Raw genomic sequence first — 21,826 nt, forward strand, 5'->3', positions numbered from 1 at the left:
TTGTGTGACGCATTATGTCTCTGCTGTGACTGTCGGGAGCATAGCATGGCACCGTGGCTAGCATCTGCCACCAGTACCATCCTCGTGGTGGTCTTACTGGTAGAGCAGCAGGTTCCTCGATGAATTCCTCCCAACGGAAACCAACCTTTTCACTATAGGATGCCACCCAGCCATATGGCACCTAGCTAGACCCTGTGCCAGACTCTGCTTTGGCTATCAGTGCTGCACATGCCAGCCCCACATCTTTAGACAGACAGACAGACTGCTGGCAAACATGGGACAAGGTGGTATTCATTTTAGAACATGTACAATTTGAATAACTGAAATATATTTGGAAAAAAACAGTCTAATGATCCTTCTTTATCTTGGAAGCAGAAGTTTGACCGAAAACAAACCTCTTGGGCCCGACCTTACACCCGCTAGGTGCGCTCAGTGTCTCCTCTCTTCCTGCCTCACACATTCTCTCACTAATGTGTGAGGCAGCACTACATCCTTTTATTTCGATAAACAATTTTTCAAAGATTTTTTTGTTCATCGTTTGTATGACATTGTTGAGCTGTGGGAGTCTCAAGGCTGTGTCTAACCCATCATAAGTGAGAAAAAAGAACAAAACAGTGTCCTCTGTATCTCCTCCCTTCCTTTGACTCCCACTCAGCAGACATGGTCACCCACAGGCAGGTTGGACTGTGAATCATCCTCCTCCCTACTCACGCTTGTCCTTTTCTCTCTCTCTCTCTCTCTCTCTCTCTCTCTCTCTCTCTCTCTCTCTCTCTCTCTGTCTCTGTCTCTGTCTCTGTCTCTCTGTCTGTCCTTCTTTTCTTTCCGCCAACAGTTATTCTTGAGAAGCCCATTCGCATCCCAAGGTCTCTGTCGGTGAAAGCTGCCAGCGTGCTCAAGGGCTTTCTCAACAAGGTGAGAGCATTCCACTCCCAGTCAGCCCCCCCCCCCCCCCCCCCCTCTCTTTCTCTCTGTGTGTCTGTGTACAATGCTGCGCAAAAACACCACGGTCACACAGACGGCTCGTTATTTATGCATATACAACCGAGTCTCTTGCCATTCCTTGAATTGTTCTGACTATTTCCGCTTCAGCCCTTATCAACAGGAGTTCCTAAATCTCATCATCTCTCCATTGAGATTTTTCTGTTGGCGTCTTCACGTAAATGAACTTTCTTGTTCACCCTCGGATGTTTGTATTCTTCTATAAAGCACTTTGGATAAAGACGCTACATGATGCGGTCTTATTTCTCTGTGCCATTGTTGTTCAAAACTATTACAAACACATCAATGAGCAACACTGTTGCACTGGCTGACATCACCATCAACACACACTAGTACATTTTGACTCAATCCCACATACGACGGCCCGCTGCCACAAATACTCATTAGAGCACCAAATGTGGATTCATCCGCTGCTGAAAATAGTCCCCAAGAAATGCAATATTTCCTCCTGCTGGAGTAACATTTGTTAAAACCTAGAGTGACCAGGTGTTTGAGGAAATGACTGAGCCTTTTTACAAAATGAAACTATTTATTTGTGAGCTAGAAAAAGATTTGTGACTTCAGTAGGATCCAGTGGGCTTGTGGCCTCACAGAGAGGGTTGTGAAGTCAGAAAGTATGAACGAATGTACAACTTGGACACATTGTTTTAGGGTTTACTGGAAATTTGTCGATAAAAACAAATGTATAGAATAACACCAGAGTTCTCATTTTAATCAAACAAGTTTCAAGACTCTAAGTTTTATACCTTAGTGAAACGAATGAAAGACAATTACCTGAAACAAAAAACACTCACAATTCTGAAAATGTTGTTAAAGTTTCAGCAGCAAAAATGTTGTGTAGTAAATGAACTACAACATGTAAAATCACTGGTGTGGCCCTTTAAGACATATACATGATTCAATCTACTGTTGTAGAATGATTACAGAGCATTCTCATTTATTCTGTATACATGTGCAGAAGTATTTATGCATTTCAGCCCCAGGTTTCATGTTTTTTGCAACAAGGTTTCGCGTGTGTGTCGTCATGGTGTAGCTCTGATGCACGAGGCTGCTTCTGGTCCCGCAGGCAGCCTTTCACATGCACTGTGCCTCTGTAGGGCATCACCATAATTGTTGTGATGAAAAGAGCCCAGTCCAAGTTAAGCAGTTACAGGGGGGCTACATGTACACATGCAGGGCGTGATGCAAACCTGTGTGGCCTGCATTATTACTAATTGTCCACGTTGCTTCATTCTGTTAAGACTACATAACCTCTAAAGTATATTAAGAGAAATGCTATCTCAACATCGTCCCCCCTGGACTTTATTAGTGTCCACGTAAAGTAGAATCCACCTGACAGTAAGTCTGCATTCGTCTACATCTACGTTCTAATGAATAACCTCACATTGCATGAAATATGTCTCCTGTTTGTGTTCCTGACCAGCTGTCTTGGTCCCAACAGGATCCCAAGGAGCGGCTGGGATGCCAGGTCCAGACGGGCTTCACAGATATCAAGGCACACACATTTTTCCGCAGTATAGACTGGGACCAGGTAAGAGCAGAGTGAGTGAGGAGAGAAACAAATATCATGATATGATTCTTAAATTGTTATTTTTTTGCATTTCTTTTGGGTGTACACATCATGTTCCAACAAAATATACACTGTCATTTTTCAAAATAAACACATTTCATGCTCACAAAAGGAGCCGGGAGAAGTCCATCTTGTCTTATATAGCCTTTCTCAAAACATATAGACGACATAGTCGTAGTAGATGGTCTGCTTTGACAACAAGCTTTTGCTACAAAATGTAAGCCTACAGACCACCAGTGTCAGCAAAAAAACATGAGAGATAAAACATTCAAACTAAATCAAGTAAGCTCCGAAACAACATAAATGATGACATTTTGACCTTTTTTTGACATTTGTTTTAGTAATGTGTTATTACTGTGACAAATGAGTTTAAATACAAAAACCTACATATCTGTGAACAAAATATCTCTTCAGCAAGTTGACTTTGACCTGAGTTTCATCAATGTTATGTGTGTAATGTTAGCAAACATCACCCGTCGTTGGAGGGAAAATAATGAATGAAAAGTAGAATCAGCAACAAAACAGCTTGGACGAACGTGAAAAGAGGCAAGGCAGCAAGCTGACATGTATGACCTTCAGTTAACGTGTAATCTGTACGAATAAGTGCATCATCATCAACATCTACGTCTCCCCTCAGATAATAATGTGTCGATGTGAACCCACGTAGTCAGCAAAATTTGAGTGAATCCAGCTCCCGAATGATTAGTTAGTCTGTGGTGCAGATTCTTTCAGTCTGTTGTAACACACACACACACACACACACACAACTAAAATGTCCTAAGTTTTGACAAAATAAAGTGCAGTCCACTAAACATAGACATTACTCATGAAGTTCATATGTACTAATATTTAGATCTCTATATGTTTTCTCAAATCGAGCAATTATTCCACAAGATAATTTCCCTGTGCTGTGTTTTTTTGTTTTTTTTATATGATTGCATTATCAACCTTTTGCTCAACTGAGTTGAGTTTTCGTACCTTGCACAGCAGCTTGATTCTTGGGATGTCATGAGATCATGAAAGAATTACATACATATCTGTAGAAGTTATGCGTGGCTTATGTGTGTGTGTGACGACACGGAGAGGAGAGTTTGTTCTAAACAATGGCGGCTCCTGAAGAGGTTAGCGTAGATGCAGCAAAAGCATCAGTTCTATCAGGACTGGAGAGCATTTCTTCATTGAAGGAAGAACAAAGAACGACACTGAAGACTTTTCTCTATAGAAAAGTTTTCTCTCTTCTCCTCACTGTCTTCAGAAGGAATCTGATTGACAGATGGTTCATCCAATCACCTTCCAAGTATGTTTTGAAAGTGCCTGCCCTTGTCCAAACAGTTTCCGATGACCTCAATTATTTCTTTGTGAAATAAACCGAACCGAGTGGAAAACACATCAAGTTTACTAACTCATCGACTGATTTGTGCCAGAGGAAACCAAGTGTAGGCTACTTAGTGATACACTTCCCTAGCAGCCATGGTCCAAGACAGTCCAAAGCAGCTGCACACAAACAACTCCCTCACAAATCCAGAGAGCAAAAGAAGGAAATACTGGGGTTGCAACTTCCACAATATTATTCTCATATATATATATATATATAGTTCATCATTGGTGGGATCAGGGTGGGTGTTGCTTCCTGACAGACAGCTGCTGACAACTGATCTGGGGTTTGTCACAACTAATGTAACAACAAAGAGGGAGTAAACACTGCATGCCCACAGTCAATGCCAATCAGCTGAGAGAACAGGGTACAGCTGTCATCTCACATTCTCATTTCCCTTTGTCACACTTGATAGTATGGATCTACTGTTTCAAGAGCTTAAACAACACAGAACAGAGAACACCCTCCTGTGATGTTTGAACAGGCACAGGAGTGTGTGTGTGTGTGTGTGTGTGTGTGTGTGTGTGTGTGTGTGTGTGTGTGTGTGTGTGTGTGTGTGTGTGTGTGTGTGTGTGTGTGTGATAAAACATGCATGATATAGTTATAGACGTGTGTAGACTACTGCTCGGTGGAGTGAAGTGCCTTCCCCCTCTGTGGAACAACAAAAGTGAATTCTTAATCACACATGCACACACATATCTGCAACTGAATGCTTAGCACTGTGTGTGTGTGTGTGTGTGTGTGTGTGTGTGTGTGTGTGTGTGTGAGGTTGCAGTTACGTGATTGATGGCGTAGCCCTGATGCACAACCTCGTCTGAAGCGAACATGAAAGAAGCTATACAATATTAACGATCTTTACATCTGCATATAGTCGTGTTTCACCAGCGGGGCTGAGCAATGTACACTTAGGACAGACATGAACAAAGTTTAGGTCACCGTGAGGTGATGTGGTTGTGATGGTCAGTGGAACTTCATTGTGACTGGATGGTATCAATGGGCCTCCATTCATCCAGATAGATTTAAGAAAAGGGGTGTTTTCAGTTTCGCTTCTTCTGAAACTACATTCACGATGGGTCCAGGGCTTTAGTTTGAGTATGTATATAGTTATCATAATATATATTTATTAATAATCATTTTAATAATGCTCAATTTACAGTTTTAAGAGTATTCCTCTTAGGACAGAAAGCCTGAAGAAACCAGAAGGTTATGGTTTATGATGTAAAGTAGTTTATAATCAGAATCAATGGGAGGCAAACATTCAAACTGGTTCCCATCACATCACACACGCGTTGTTTCAAACGAGGAGTCAGGGACTGCAGATGAAACTGATCATCAGCTGTGTAATAAACGTAACAAACACAATGTTGACTTCACATAACTCCATTCAGAATCAGCTTTATTGGCCATGTATGCGTATGCATACAAGGAAACTTTACAAGGACATTAAAGACCACAAAGTAGAACAGAGGTTAGCATAAAAATTTAACTACTATGTAGAGTATAAATATATATCCTAAAGTATATATATGAGCATAAAGAACAACAACAATAACAATGGATTGGGGATATTAGTGCAGAATGGAGGTATAGTGCAGTTTGTCTGATTTATTGTTCATGAGAGTGACGGCCAGCAGAAAGAAGCTGTTCCTGTGTCTGGTGGTTTTGGCGTACAGTGCTCTGTAGCGCCTACCAGAGGGGAGGAGTTGAACAGCTCGTGTTCAGGGTGTGAAGGGTCTGCAGTGATCTTTCCAGCCCGTCTCCTGAATCTGGAGGTGAACAAGTCCAGGATGGAGGGCAGGCTGGAACCAATGATGCTCTCTGCAGACCTGACAGCCTCTGGCTCAGTCATTATCGTTGTATAGGCAAATGTCAATATTAAGAATATCTGTATTAGCAGCTGTGATGCTAGTTGTTGTATTGTATGTAGTTATTGTAGTTATTGTATAATATTCTAGTCTTCATCTTCTAAATTCTACACTGTTGCAAGTGCACTTGTTTCCAGTTTACAATGACTCTATGAAAGCACCATTAATATTCTACTTTATCAGACATTAGCGTGAATGCTAATTAAAGGAGAATTAAGGCCACTTCTCTATCCTCATTGTTGGTGCTTTCCTCATGGGACAATTAGCTGGGGTGGTAGGTAGTATACCGGCATAAAAGAGGGGGAAAACAATTGTCAAGAGTGAGTTAATGAGTGCTGCCACAGAGCCTGTGAAGTACACACCAAAGGCAAACTGGGGAAAGATATCAAAGCGGAGAGGAATCCTGAGCCCAGCGACGAGGCCCCCGTGTAGCACGGAGGAAAAACAAGTTGACAAAGCTGTGAGAGGAGGAGAAGTGACGCTCTCTGCCCTCAAACTCCAAACCTGTCTCCAGACCTGACAGGCCTGGCACACCGCTACTGTTGTTACCACATATTAATATTCATCAGACGGTTCCTGAGGGAGCGCCGGGTTTTCTCTCTGAAGAGATGACACATTTGAATATCATTTACCTGCCGTCCTCTTTCATGCCCTCGCCAAATCCACAGTTCTTCACTGCCAGAGAACTGTCAAGTTGATGAGCGTTGAGAAGAAATGTATCATTTGGAAGTGGGTACAACTGGATTTCACTATTGTGAGTTCCTTTTCATCGACACTGAGATCACACTCAGGCAGGAAGCCAGACACCCATCCTCTGTAGTGCATGATGTGGGTGCATCTTTGTCTTACCTTTGAACCAATAAATAGTTAACTTTATCTTTCTGTTCCATAAGAACACCAGAGAGCCAGAGGTTGGCAGCATACTTCTATGCACAATTAGTATTTTGGTAGAGGCCAGATGAGAATGGGTGAAGTTTGATTGTAGTGTTCTTTCCTGCAGACTTTGCATAAAGGCTTTGCTTCGATCTCATAAGACAGAAATGATATTTCCCTCCCCACTCCTCCTATCTGCAGTAAGGTTTCTGTTTGTGGCTGGATGTTCACCAGGTCACGGGACACTGGAGACCCACGTCATGGATGGATGCTTTTATTTTCCCCCGTAATTGGTTTAATTCAACGACTTCGTAGCTACGAGTCGCCGCCGTAGTATTTTATCAATTTGCGACACGGCTGTACACAACTAAGAAAAACTGCAGCAGCCATAATTCATGTAGGCTCGACACACCACACCATACTAATGTCTCACAGCGATCAGTACTTATTGTTTTACTATGCTATAACTAATCAATGTAAGTCAGGACTGTCTCAAGGTGTTTGGGACGTCTGGTTTAGCATCTTGCTATGATAGCCAAAGTGTTCGCTGACTGGTTGGCAGAACTCAAATGTTTCCAATGTGATCTCACAGAAATACATAAAATGACCATGACCTCTTATTAGCACATTAAACAATGTAACGTTCGGTTTAGTCAACAATACCACTTGGTTAGGTTTGAGAAAAAGATCATGGTTGGGCTAAAAAATAATTTCATAAACAATAGTAATGAAAATATGTAAACAAGTCGTGGAACACTGGTGGAAAGTCCTGATTGTTTGACCCATGCAGCTCTCCTCCCCCATCACTGTCTGCACTACGTCACTAGCTGTTGCTCATACTAGTCGTTATGAATCACCCGGATGACCTGATATGGACAGGAAAGAGGAGGGTACCGGAAGCTTGTGAGAGGTGCCGGTGAGCAAGAACAAGTCACGATACAGCAAAGAGTAAAATGTAGAGGTGCCCACACAGTGTTGGCTTTCTACAGCACTTAGGTGTTCCATAGTTTGGAGTTTTGTGGCTGAACTGCTTGTTTTGTCTGATTGTCCAACCGCTCGTGTTTCTTGTCCTATCTCTGTTGTCAACGTGTCGCATGTTCCTAGATCTCAGCACTTAGCTTAACAAAAGAGAAAAATAACAACAAGCCTCTTCACACAGCACCGTGTTTTCTTCCCACAAAGGTCCCTTCGTCCAGAGCTGTGCGCATAGACAATTCACTTCTTTTATCTGTGGGACGTTCACAGTCTGACAGCAGATCTGTACTGATATTGTGAAAGATAGATGTGAAGGCGATTGTCCCGCTTCTTATAGAGACGTACTTCCACACTGCGGACAGACGACGAGAGCCAAAGCTCCACTCAGTGTGATGACGTGAGAACAGTAGAGTGTGTGACGCACAGCCTCACATGTGCTGACTGTGGGAAGTCTGCAGTCACATTAACGGCTGCCTCTGATCAGCCTGATTGTCACGTCGTCCAAGTCTGTCCTGAAAGCATCGATGCCACTGGAACACCTCTCTCACACACACACACACACACACACCTACACACTCTGGCAGGGGCTGTGATCTGAGAACCCATGGATAGCCTGTATAGCCATGGCACTACCTCTTTCATGTCCCCCTTTGACCTCAGGGGTGCTCCGTGTGTGTGTGTGTGTGTGTGTGTGTGTGTGTGTGTGTGTGTGTGTGTGTGTGTGTGTGTGTGTGTGTGTGTGTGTGTGTGTGTGTGTGTGTGTCATTACCACCACACAGAGCTTCAGTCAGCCCAACAAGACATCAGACAGACTGGGGAAAGTAGGAGGAGAGGGATGTGAAAAGATGAAAGAATTGACAATGAGTAAGATGCAGACAAATGGAGAGGAGGAAGATGGAGACAGGATGTGAGGGGGTGAAACTGACAGAGGAGTGTAGGTAGGTGCTGAAAAAAGCTAAAAATTAGCAGAGAGAGAGGGAGAGACTGGGGGAAGGTGCGCCAATTTGATGAAGAGGGAGTGATAGGAAGAGGTATAAAGAGAGAAAGTGAGTGGTTTTGTGTTGTTTGTTTGTTTGAAGCTGTTCCCACAGAGCACTTTGAACCAATAACACTAATGAAGCTCAGAAACTGCTGCAAAAAGCAGCAGGAGGACCGAGAGTGTTGTAGCAACTAAACACACTCACTCAGCAAACAACTGGTAAACAAGAAGTGGGACTGGAAATAGCTTGAAGTTTGAAAGTTGTGAAAATGACCTTTGAGTTGTCTCTCAGCAACAGAAGATCACGTCGGATAACAAAGGTGATGTCTCTGGTTCTGCTGCGTTGAGGGGAAAAAAAGATTTATTTTTGAATTATGTTAAATTATTAAAGGCGTGCCATGATATATCCGTGCCGTGCTGTTTTAAGGTTAGAAAATCGTAGATCATGATCATGGATCATAGAAACCGTGGTTAATTCAATCAGGAGAGATCAGTGAACGAGTCGTTAACATTTACTAGGACAGATGCTGCGTTAATGAGTTACACAGAAATTCTTTGGCGCTTGAACTCAACGAGGAGATTTGTGATCGAGTTGTGATTGCCCTGAGCGGCAACAATATAAATCCCCCCGTGGAGTCCAGACACTGGTGGTGGTGGTGGTGATGGTGAGGCTGATGGAATGATGAAGCTGATGAAGCTGATGAATCTGCAAAGACTGGGCGGAGATAGGGAGGTGGAGGGTTGCGTAACAGCAGCATGAACGTACTGAAGGTAGAGAGACGATCATATTTAAGAGAGTAACCATGTCACTGTGTCGTTGTGCTATTGGCTAGAGAGACCAGCTGATCTAAACAGCTGATATCATGATTGACAGCCCCAAACAATAACAGCCAGGACATAATGAGTGAGCATGCATGAGGAGTGATGGCAGATGTATGGGAACTAAACTAGAAGCTTGGGCATGCAAGAGTATAGTCTTCCTGTCTGAACTCACGCTAGAGCTCCATGTGTTGTACAGAGCCTTCAGTCACATTGTGTTTTAGTTACAACACTTCCTGTTTTAATCTGCTGTAAATGCAACCTCGACACTTCCTCCATGTTTACCTGTTGTCTTGATATATTTAGCATGACTCATCATGTCGTCCCCACCACTCGGACACTCTAATGATAACACTGTATCCATTCACCAGTTCATTTCAGTGGCTTTCAGTTCGCCCTCAAATAAAACACTTCCTGCTCAAGACGTTTCACACGAAGCCATTTAGCAGCTCAAGAGGGAATACTCCCTTGTTTACCTGACAGCTTTTTATCTTTATTATTATTTCATTTGTATTCATATGGTAATTCACTCTCACCATTATGTCTGTCCAAATAATATCCCATCTTAAATGCAATGCAATTCAAATGAGTTATTAAGTTATTCATTTAATTGCAAAGTGCTTTGTGAATCTTACAAAACGAGACATTACCTTGTTTGTGTGTTTTTACTGAAAAGGTTTTTTGTATAAATATGTATAAAAATACCTTATTTATAAACATCGAACAAAAAGTTCGGAAATTAGTGTTTGGTAGATTATTTCTCTGTTGTAACAATGCTTCTTGGCAATAAATTGTATACCGTTGGAAAGCCTGTATTTACCTTTCAAACAGTGCCCCATTTGTAAGGAACATGCATTTCTGGGATGAGCGGCACAGCAGTATGTGGGTTGCGGCCATGAAAAATTTGCCAAATCTTCTCTGCCTGAACATGTGGAGGAACGTTATGATCAGCGATGAGTCCAGATTCTGCCTATGGAAGTTGGATCGTAGGGTCAAAGTGAGGAGAAGACGGGGAGAACGCTATGCTGATTGCTGCACCGATAGAGTAACACCTTTTGGTGGAGGCAGTGTGATGGTGTGGGGCGGCATCTCCATCACTGGAAAAATGAGGCTTGTCTTCATTGGAGGCAATCTCAATGCAGAGAGATATCGAGATGAGATTCTGCAACCAGTGGCAATCCAATTTCTCCACAGTCTGGGACCGAACTCCATCCTCCAAGATGACAACGCTCGCCCCCACAGAGCGGTTTATCAGAGACTACCTCCAGAATTTGGGAGTAGAGAGGATGGAATGGCCTGCCAACAGTCCTGACCTCAACCCAAGTGAACACTTGTGGGACCAGCTGTTCGAGCCAGAGTGACCAACACAACCACGTTGGCTGACTTGCGACAAATCCTGCTTGAGGAGTGGAATGCCACCCCACAGCAGTGTGTGAGCAGGCTGGTGACCAGCATGAGGAGGAGGTGCCAGGCTGGTGTGGCTGTGTATGGTTCTTCCACACGCTACTGAGGCTCCTGTTTGTTAAATGAATAAATTGTAAAATTGCCAATATGTCTTGTTTCTTCCTTGTTACTGATAGACTTCAATCATCCAATCCACCAAACAAGAGTCAATAGCAACAGCAGAATAAGCTGTTTGGCATTGGCAGAGAAGATTTGGCAAATTTTTCATGGGCACAACCCACATACTGCTGTGCCGCTCATCCCACAAATGCATGTTCCTTACAAATGGGGCACCGTTTGAAAGGTAAATGAACAGGCTTTCCAACGGTATAACATTTATTGCCAAGAAGCATTGTTACAACAGAGAAATAATCTACCAAACACGAATTTCCGAACTTTTTGTTCGATGTTTATATATATGTACATTGTACGTACATATATATGTATACATACCTACCGACCTGCAATGAAATGCAGCCCAAAAATATTTTTTCCCATAGACCACCACTGTAAAAGAGACGTCTGCAAAACTGTTGACTTGACACCTCCAGCTATAAACATGGTCAATTATGACTACTATCAGAATATTTTTAAGTTATGAGGGTTTAATCCTTGTAAAATCCCAGAAAAGTCACTTTGTTCTGAATTACATCACCATGTTTGTTCACGTCACCCAGCTGGCCCAGAGGCATGATGGGATTAACACTACTGCACATATTCAGTGGGCCGCATCACCCCTGAAGTAACCTCAAAGCTAGAAACTTTTCTTGCCGTTCTCATTTGACTGAATAGGCGCCATCTTGGGCTCCAGTATCCTGTTCATGGATACGTGTATGAAGTGGATGCTTGGGTCAAACAAACACAGGACTTTCACCCAGGAGACTGCTGTTCAGGTCCCATGTGAAAACAAAAGTCAATGGTAGACTTATTTTACGTACTTAACTAACACCACGTACGCTAACAAATTACGCAACATACTTTATAAAAAGTTGTTTTGTTTCAATTCACAACGTGGAGTTTCACTTTCACAATAGGTGCAGGGTGGCCATCTGCAGCATTAGAGTGGTCGTGAGAACCACTGATAACGCCAATCAATCGGCTGACAACATTCGAGATGGGTGCAAAAACGCTCAGACTGTATGTAGCCTATGATTCATTAAATTGATCAACTATTAGACAGCACCTGGATCAGCCTTCAAAAACCATAATAAGTTATCTCTATTTAAGCTCCCCTAACCTACTTTTAACTATTTAAAAAAAAGTGTATATTCTTAGAACGAGGAAACAGCATGGAGAGCAAACCTGTGTACCTGACGTCTGACTTCTTTGTGTTCTCAGAAAATTGTCCTCTGTGCACAATTTAACAGGATGAGGGGCCGATTTGAAACCATGGAAACAAACCAGACAAAAGCTCTGCCAGCTGAATCACTCTGGCACAATTACTGCGCTGCCTCAACCGTCTCTGTTCTCTTGTTTTTCTCTCCCTTTCTCTGTCATGTACAAGGTGCCCGTGTTTTACTCCAGCAGCTCTGACCGTATGGAAAAGAGCCAGTGTTTAAAGCTGCCTGATGTTCCATATATCACACCATTCAGTGACTGTTTAATCATCTCAAATGTGCAAGTTTCCTTTCATTAGTCAATTAAAACATTTGACATCAACATTGGTTTTCATTGGAATATAGGCGTAGCAGATCCTGAGCAGTAAAGTCCATTTTAGTTCTATGGCCCACAATCACACATTTTTCCAGAGCTTTTTGTAAACACCAAAACCAACAAAGTGTTAGCCCGTCTCTCTCATTTCTACTTTCTTACTTCCTGTCTGTGGCTCTCAGCTTCAAGCCCATTGGTTTACAACTCTTTAAACAAAACTCACGAATATTTAGTGTCATTTAAAAAACAAAGGGTTTAGTTATGTTCCAAACCAGCTGTTCGCTGTAATATTTGTGTCAGGAGGACGGTGTAGGTGAGACTGAGTCTAAATAAACTACAGTGTGTGTGTGTTTTCAAGGTAATGAAGGAACAGGTCACCCAGGGCCACAGTGAGGCTTGTTGGTGTGTTTTCTATAGTTCTTGGACAACAATGGAGCTCTGTGGCACATAAAGACAAACACAGTATTCGTTAGTAAGATCAACCCTTCGCTGAACCTCTAGCCTGAACCGCCAGGTCCAAGCACAACTTAGAAACGTACTGAAAGGTGTGCATGGTCTGTAGTAAGACTGATACTTGCTACATTAAGAGTTTGGGGTTCATGTCTTTTTATAGCCTTTTTCAAATCACAAGAGCAAAAGTGTGGGAATGGAATGAACTGGGATTGTTGTTGATCAGTTAGCACACCCTGCTAGCTAGCTTACTATCTACAGTAGTAACTATAGTCTATAGTAGCATTACTTTCGAGGCCAAGTAGCGTATAATTAGCTAAAGGTGCCTCAAACAGAGAGCTGTTGGAGCCAGGCAGTGTCCATGTTCTATACTTTGAATCAGCGGCAGCAGGGTGCAACGCCTACTTCCGACCCTACCAGCTTGTACACCACAGGCTGCTGCTATCCACCTAATATCATCTCATCATGCAGCTAGCGGGCTGTAGCTTAGAATAGGGAAAATGGCTTGCAATATGACTGATAATGATGAATATTAATATACAGTATATATAATATAGCAGGTTCTGCTAAGTATGATTAACCTTCATGTCTACATGTACTGCTAGAATGGAAAGTAGGACTGGTGTAACATTAACTGACTAACATTGTTTGTTTTGATCTTTTTAGGGAATTTCTTGACAATAAGATAAATAAAGAGGGTCACTACTTTCAAATAGAAAGTAATAAACGTAACAAACACAATGCTAGGTAAATGCCATATAAGAAGCAGTGTCCCACACCACATTTGAAGGTTTTTTTTTGTTGCTTTGAATTGACTATCACAAAATACTCTATACTATAAATAATAATAATAAGACATAGCTGAGGGTTTTGCTGGGCTGTAAAGCAGCAACAGTTCTCACCTTTAGTTTGACGAAGCGAAGTTGCAAACGACCTCCTTCAGTGTACACTTCAGTCCTTTGAAATGTCCGCTAAAAAGGTTTGATACATTTGACACCTCGTGGAAAAGGAGTTTAACCGCCCAGATAAGGCTCCACATCCTTAAGGTAATTAGCGACGCTTCTGTTTTGTGCTATTTTGATCAGCAGAGGATGTGCAGTTTCTTCAGACAGCCTGCAGTTGTAGAAGGTTCTGATTCAGAGCACATGATGTGCTTTGGGTTTGGTCCTTCTACATGGTCTCCTCTCTGCAATATTGAGAAAGAACTGTTGTTACACATAACAGGACTTTTATGCGTTTGTTTCCCCTCAGCTGGAGAAGAAAGAGATGACGCCGCCCTTCAAACCTCAGATCACTGATGACTACGGCCTCGAAAACTTTGACACGCAGTTTACGAATGAACCAGTGCAGCTAACACCAGACGATGCGTAAGTACTGCCGTTGAATAAAATACAAGTTATACCAGTGAAGTCGACTGTATGTGAATCACTAAGAGCACTTGTGTTTAAAGATGTGTTTGCAGGGACTGGAGATTTGCCTCAGGTCATGTCTGTCATCATGTCTGTCATCATGTCTGTCATCATGTCTGTCATTTCTCTGTTTTGTGACTTTTCAAGTAACTACATGATGACAACTTTGACGGCAATGAATCATGACATAAGTCAGGCAGGTTTTTGGTCTCTGCCATGTTGATAGTGTAGTGAAACGTGAAAAACATCAGACATTTAAAATCATCTTTGAATTAGTCATGATCATCAAACATAATAAGACTACAGCTACAGCATTGTTCTGTTTTTCAAACATATTTTATTATTTTATTTGTGGAAACGTGTCTAACCCTAACCCCCTGTGGGAGTGTTTCCCATGACTTCCTTTGAGTGGCAATCGAAAACCTGCGTTGCTAGGAGACAAACTGTTCCCTTCTGTGGTTGGCTGATGTCTGTGCCTTTAAAACATTCAACATGTTTGAAGACCGTCATGCTGTTCGTGCGGTGGAGGGGGGGGGGACTCACAGCAAGGGGCTCAAGTGTAGTTGTAGTGTTGAGGTCACAGATGGGGCGGAGCAATCGGCAGCGACGCCGGCCCCCAAGCTAAAACTAGTGTTCATTTTTCACCTATTGTTTTTATGTCTCCACGCCGACAACAGCTGGACCCAAGGATGAACTGATCACATTCACTGTGACATCACAAAGGGATAAGATGATGAAGTGATGACATTTTGGACAGACTTGGATGTAGACTGCAACAGTTGGCTGTAGTTCTAGTTCAGTAGTCCTGTTTCTAAAGTCCTCTTATGATTGTGCCGTAGTTAGTCAACCTCGTCCTGTTCTTGACTATTCTTAAGTGTCAGTTGCCTAACAGTCTGGGCAGTTTAGTTGTATTTTCTCGAAAGAAATTCTAACTATTTTTATACAGTTTTAGTGAATGAACACTGTGGGCATTTTAGTTTTTTTTAAAGTAATCAGATTAAATTCAACATTTCTGTCTTTGTTCCCCTCTAGTTGTCACTGTTAACAATAACTGCTCATTGTGTGCTGCTGCTGTAGTAATGATACGGCACGAGCAGCACAGGAAACACTACTGCTGCATTGAAGAAAAAAAAGAGTATTCGCTTTTATAACAGTCTGGTTGTCACGTCACAGTTAGTGTTAAACGTGTTGGTGTTAGTGGCCCCAGGACCAAACTGTGATTGGACTTGGCAGCTGTGAATGTGTACAGTTAAAAAGGTGATCAGACCTTTTCATGGTCACACAGAGGTTGAAAAAGACGTGACATGTGTTTTCAGTGGGTGGATGTTGTGCCATCTTTTTCCAGAGAACTTCTGCATCCAATAAAGAACCCCCCCCCCCCCTGCGAGTTCCCAACATTGACTTCTTCATCCATCAGCGACATTGTTTTGATTAATGCGAACGTGTAGCCTTCAGGATCCGACAGGAGCGCTTGTTTAAGACTGAACTTTGGAGAGAAAAAGCTGGAGAGATCTGGCACAACAACAGACACGTCCGAGGCTCCACCACTGCAGACCCGAACACAAGCATGGCCTGTTCTCCTCCGTGCCGTCACAAAATGATTCCATAAGGCTTTGGCAGGCCCCGCCGATAGATATTACCAGGCTTATGTCAGACAACATTTTCATTTCAGTCCATGCTGGATTCATTTTACAACGTTTATATTTTTCCTGCAAAGCTTTTATTGGACTGATTTTAGCAAACCATTTCTCAACAACCACACTGATCAAAAGCAGGAGCTGAGTGGAACAATGAAGTAAACCATGCACTCCGCCCAAAAGGCATCATTATTAGCAATTTCATCAACGACATTAGGACATTTAGTAAGAGCTTTTTAAAAAAGGATTGTGATTTCAAACACTAACCCTCTTTTATAATGTCCTATACATGACTAAGGGCTAGGATGCTACCTACAGCTTCCCACACAATGACAAGCAATGAGTAAGAATCTGATTATGAAGGGATTTGGGTGCATGAAACATTGTTCATGCTTTTCATCAGCGTTCATGGAGAAATTTATTATTAATGATTACCGTTAGAATACTGTTCACTGTGATAGTTTTGGCCACAATAATCACGGCTTTATATCCAACCAGATACGTCGTATGTTTAATCCCTGTTGAGGGCAGCAAGACATGAAGGATTCAGGATGCTTGAAACAGTGATATGACTTGTTGTCCGACCACATCTAGGGGCCAACTGTGTGTGCACCTGTTGTGAATGTCCACACTGACTACGGTGAAATGCCTGGAAATCCCTGACCTCTCCACAGCTGTGTCTGTTAACTCTTCGTAGTCTTGACACAAGGAATCGTGCAGCTGGGGATGAGGCGGACACTATCAGACAGTCTTTCCCTGAAGACATTCAGTGTTGCACTTTGAGTTTGAGTCTGAAGAATGAAAACAGAGACCTTCAGGAAGAACACCAAACTCTCGCTCACTTTCGCACCTTAGCACTGTAAACATAAAGTGTACGTGAATGTCTGCTCTGAAGAGTTTTCAGACCCCCACCCTTTTTTTGACAGGGGGTTTTGGACTTTGTTAGGCACTTATTCTGCATTTCCACTGCATGGTACAGCATGGCTCTACTCGACTTTTCTGGTTTTCCATGAGCAAAAGATCAGGTTAGTACCTGGTACTTATTTTGGTACCATCTCGACAAGGGTCCAAGCGAGCTGAGCTGAGGTGGAGTTAAAGCGCTGCAGACCACAGGTCAGCGAGAAATCGTCACTAGCGCGACACGGGACATCCTGCACTGACCTGCCATTTTGAAATAGCCAAGCTACCGTCAATAGTGACCGCATTTTTTTAAATTTTCAAAAATGTCAGGCTGTAAAACTACGCCATAGATACACTACGTACGCTATGCTGTACAATTCACAGTGCAGACGTTCCTGTTTTGGTTGCTGATGAAAGGATTCAGCTAGTGTTGCATTGAAGAGGATGTCACTGCGGTTCCACGCGGATCGCTACGGCAATCCGCTAAGAATCCCGCCCACACTGAAGAGTGGTGCTGCAGCACGGTTTCATGTCTTTGCCCTCTCCATAACAAAAGATCATGCTGGTGCACAGCAAGTCTGGCACTGAGAGCCTTCTTGACTTCATACTGTGAAATGAAGCAGAATTAGGATTGTCTCCAAAGTATATGGTGCCATGTTTGGTATATACTCCACCAGTTCAGCAAGGTTGTACTTGGAGACACACAAAGACACCATCGTGGCTTTTTCCTGCTTGTGCAACTTGGAACTTTTGAACATGTACAGCAATGACTACGCCATTGTGAAATGGCAAGGGCTTCCAGTGTTAATTGGAGCCTTATTAAATGCCCATCATGCTCTGCACCCATGACAGATGTCTTTGGGTAACTACCATGGCTCAGTTTGAATGTGCCGTACACCTCTGCTGTTCACTAGACGCTGAACTTCAAACCAGCCTCGGAGTGGGTGAGCCTCGAAGCTCATTAAGGGCCTGCAAAGAGACGGCTCTGCCGCTCATCCCAGCTCATTTGTGACAGCGTTCGACGAGGGGAGTCCGTGATAGACTTTTAGGGAGGCAGTTGTGGAAGAGGTTGGGGTGGTGCAGTGAGGGGAAGAGGGAGATGAGTGGGAGAACGGGGTGGGGAGCTCACTGCCAGTTGAGTAGTGGAGATATCAACGTGGCATCAAACACCACGACACATCAAAAGAAGACACATGCCTCCTCCCTGCGTCTCGCACTTTATCTCCACACCCCTTTCTCTTCCCTCTGTTACCAAGGAAGAGGGGCTGATGTCGCCCACTCCTGCTCTGGGAGGGAGTGATGCAAAAAAGCTCTCCAGTCTCCCCTCTCTCCCACTCGTGATGGGCTTGGCATGAGAAGAAAGAGAAGTGGGAGCCGTGTAGGGAGGGTAAACCCTCCATGTTTGAGATTTACATTGCGACATTAAAAGCCAGATTTGCTGGGGGCCCTTGCCAGCGTGGGGAGGGGGAGGGGGAGGGGGAGAGAGGCTTTAGTTTTTCTATGCCAGTTCCCTGCCTTTGAAAATGGCAGCCTCAGCCAGTGCCCAGAGAAGCGTACTTTCTTTCTTCTTCTGTAGCCTTGGTCCTTGGTTGTTCTTTTCAGGGCCTTGACTCTGGAGGTCCGCTTGGTTCTTGATGCATGTCATGCAGGCCCTACACTGTTTGGATATCATAATGTTAGATGTAACAAATTTCTGCCCCATAAAAAAATCATGTCATGTTGCGTCCATCTATTTCAAATATTGACAGGCAATACTATTGCCTTGTCTATTATATTCATCATTCTTTCTTTTGGAATGCCCAAATCCCCGTGCAAGACTCACAAGTCAAACAGACCATAAAGCAGAGTATGCTTTGGGGCGGGGCTACACAGTGATTGACAGGTCACTACATATATGGCGTCTCTACGTCACTCCTCCACATTCCAAATATGGTAACTTCTGTTGATTGGTTGCGAAAAAAACAACATGGTGACGGCCGTAATCCAAGATGGCAAACTCAAGGCTTCAAAACATCAGTCCACAAACCAACGGGTGACGTCACGATGACTTCGTCCACTGCTCATATACAGTCTACAGTATACCTGGAACTCTAGCCCTTTGTGTGACTGTGTCAGGCCCTGCACTATTCATTGTGCCCGTGTACGTTAAATAATTTGTCATTTCTTTTTTGTTGCCCTAACATTTTTACTTCACCTCACCCCTCCCAAAGCCAGTTTGCACCTATTAGTTTCCACTTACGTCTTCTCATCAACTTAAAATTGCACCACATTCAGCCTGAATGCAACATAAAAACAAATCAAAACTCTGCCGTGAAGCCTTCAGTACCACACAGTAGTAGTAACATCTACTGTGTACCATTGATGCTTGAGATGGTTACAATCATTTCTTAGACTGACAATAGCTCCAGTCTTGTAGGTTTAATATTGGAACAAAATGTTAGTATTTGTTTTCCAAAACCACTTAAAATACTTGTTCTGTCCCTCCCACTTCCCTCCCTCCTCTCCGCTGCCCCTTCCTCCTTCTATCCTCTTCATTCTGCATCTGGCAATGCTTTCAAGTCATCCAAGCCTGGAGAAAAAGGCAACATTTACGTTGGTTGAACACACTGTTTGTTTTGGTCAAACCCTCTCCTCTCTCTTTTGTGTCTTTGTGTTTTTTCTTTCTGCCTCTCTGTTCTCTCAGAAACTCTATTTTCTAAAAGTAATTTTTGTATTGGTAGTTGACCTACTCCTACGGTGAAAGTACTTCACATGAGATCAGATGGAGGGGAACTACTTGCTTCATCAGTATTCTAGTCTGAGAACTGACACTGTAGCATTTCATTCACTTGTCCTTGCGCTCGATGTGGGTGGTATCAGCAACCTGTTCAACACTGGCAGAGGCCCCCTACACCGGGGGGGGGGGGGGGGGGGGGGGGGGGCAGTGAACACACCTATTGTTTTTACTTCAAAGCCTCCAGCCCAGTGTCTGAAGGGAGAAAGCCTCTCGGCCTTTCCCCAGGGAGAGGTCTCCTTCTTGGGCTTCAGTTCCTCTCACCATCACCACACACACACGCACACACACACGCACACACACACACGCACACACACACACACACACGCACGCACACACACACACACACACACACACACACACACACACACACACACGCACACAGATGAGTAAATAGCCTGTTGCTGCAGGAGAAGCAGCAGTGTCGCTAAGGAAGTACGTTTATTTTTACCCAGCCACTCTGAGCCCACTAGTTATGGGGTTCCGCTCCATTTACCTGTGATTATGCCTTTTTTAATGGAAGCAAAGAAGCAGTTTGAGTTCCTCTACTGGGTAGTCCACACCGTGTTCCTCCTGTCTCAGATGCCATTTTACAGGGTTTAAAGATTTATTCTGAGTGAAAATAATTAAGACCCATCAGATGGTTTCCAGGGTGTAGACGTTCTGCAGGACAGCAGGAGCAGGTACCAACACAAACAGGAAGTTGTTGTTGTTAAGTGTATTATCAAAGGTAATCTGTCCAAGTCACTCAAAAGAAAGAAGTCATCCTGATTTCAGTCACACGTCTCCAGTCTCTCTCCTAGAAGTAGACCACCTCTCATCGCTGCCAACTTCTGTCTTGAAAAACTGTAGAAAAGTTTCACGTCTCCGGTGTGCCTTGATGATAAATGTAACATATTATTTTTCCGTCAAACATATTCAAGTTTTGGAGTGTCTTATTTGATTTGTCAGTCATTAGTCATAGCCTATCTCCAACGATCTATCTTTGTCAACATATTGAAGATAGTAGGAATTCTTGGATGTGTATGTAATCTATGCACGCTGAACTTGGTTTGCTTGCCTCCACTTTGAGATGCTGGGGATGTTGAGTGAACTGATTGTGTTGACAGAAGTTAGCCCGAACATTAAAGATACTCTGTGGAGTTTTTCTCATGACTGATCGTTGCAAAAGTTGAAATGAGAAAGGTTGGGCCTGGAGGAAATGTTGGATAAAAGTTTTCTAGAATATTGTGTTTTTTGAAAAAGATGTAGCGGGAAGCTCATTAGGAGGGATGATTGGCATCCTGCTACAGAGGTGGTCACATCTCCCTGGAGGTGTGATGAATACCAGTTATGGAGATGCACCATCCCGATTCAGCAGCGGCATCGATGCTGAACTTCGGCGCGGTCACACCAGTGAGTGGTGTAGCATCATCAATCCATGCGTCTTTGTGAGATGTGTGCTTCTAGAAGTGGCTACTTGCAGGGCTAGCTGTCTGACCTCTCCTGGGTTTTATTCTCATTGTTGTGCTCCATTTAGTTTGATGGAAGATTGTTGAAGAGGGAAAATAAAACCTTTTTATTTTTGATTAGAAAACTTCAAATTGTTTTACGACACATAACGTGTTTTATTGAAAGCATGTATTTCTACCATTCACTCTGGACTCGGCTGTCTGTTCTCTCAAAGATGGGCAGCATCAGGATGCTTTGCTTTTGGTCACGCTGCAAATCTGTGGATCAAAATTCACAAAAGTTGAACTTGCCGATTGGATTTACTTGCCCCACATTGGGCCCCACCACCACAGGCCACGAGAACATAATGATGTTGTTGTTGTATATAAATGTACCTTTGTTCTGGAGGCACACATGTGGAAATTAATAATAAGAATAAAATTGATCTATCTACATTTTATATAAACACTCTTAAATCAAAATTTGTTTAAGCTACTGGGACCAAATGTAGTGCTCGTGATCAGATGCAGCTTCTCTGCACAGCAGTGACACATTCTGTCTCTAAAAGGCGGCAAAAATTCAAAATTGCAAATTTTTTCTGAAATTAAGGAAACATGAGGTTTGGTTCTTCTCCATCTTTCGCTCCCAGATTTCCCGTCTTTTTTTCCTACTTAGTAG

At 43.1% G+C, this 21,826-nt stretch overlaps 1 protein-coding gene across 5 annotated transcripts in view; it reads left to right on the top strand.

The window, feature by feature from the left end:
• prkcz (protein kinase C, zeta) overlaps nucleotides 1-21,826 on the top strand; it is a 128,160-nt gene that overhangs the window by 102,413 nt on the left and 3,921 nt on the right. For 4 of the 5 annotated variants that reach the window (XM_076095560.1, XM_076095559.1, XM_076095561.1 and 1 more), the window contains 3 exons: nucleotides 833-912; nucleotides 2,441-2,530; nucleotides 14,250-14,365. In XM_076095560.1, the coding sequence (XP_075951675.1) occupies nucleotides 833-912; nucleotides 2,441-2,530; nucleotides 14,250-14,365 (286 nt within the window). Of the gene's footprint in view, nucleotides 1-832; nucleotides 913-2,440; nucleotides 2,542-14,249; nucleotides 14,366-21,826 lie in introns of all 5 variants that reach the window. The other variant, XR_012955716.1, reaches the window with a different exon arrangement.

The sequence above is a fragment of the Anarhichas minor genome, unplaced genomic scaffold (genome assembly GCF_050575085.1).
Source record: "Anarhichas minor isolate MPS153535 unplaced genomic scaffold, ASM5057508v1 ptg000020l, whole genome shotgun sequence".
Lineage (NCBI taxonomy): Eukaryota > Metazoa > Chordata > Actinopteri > Perciformes > Anarhichadidae > Anarhichas > Anarhichas minor.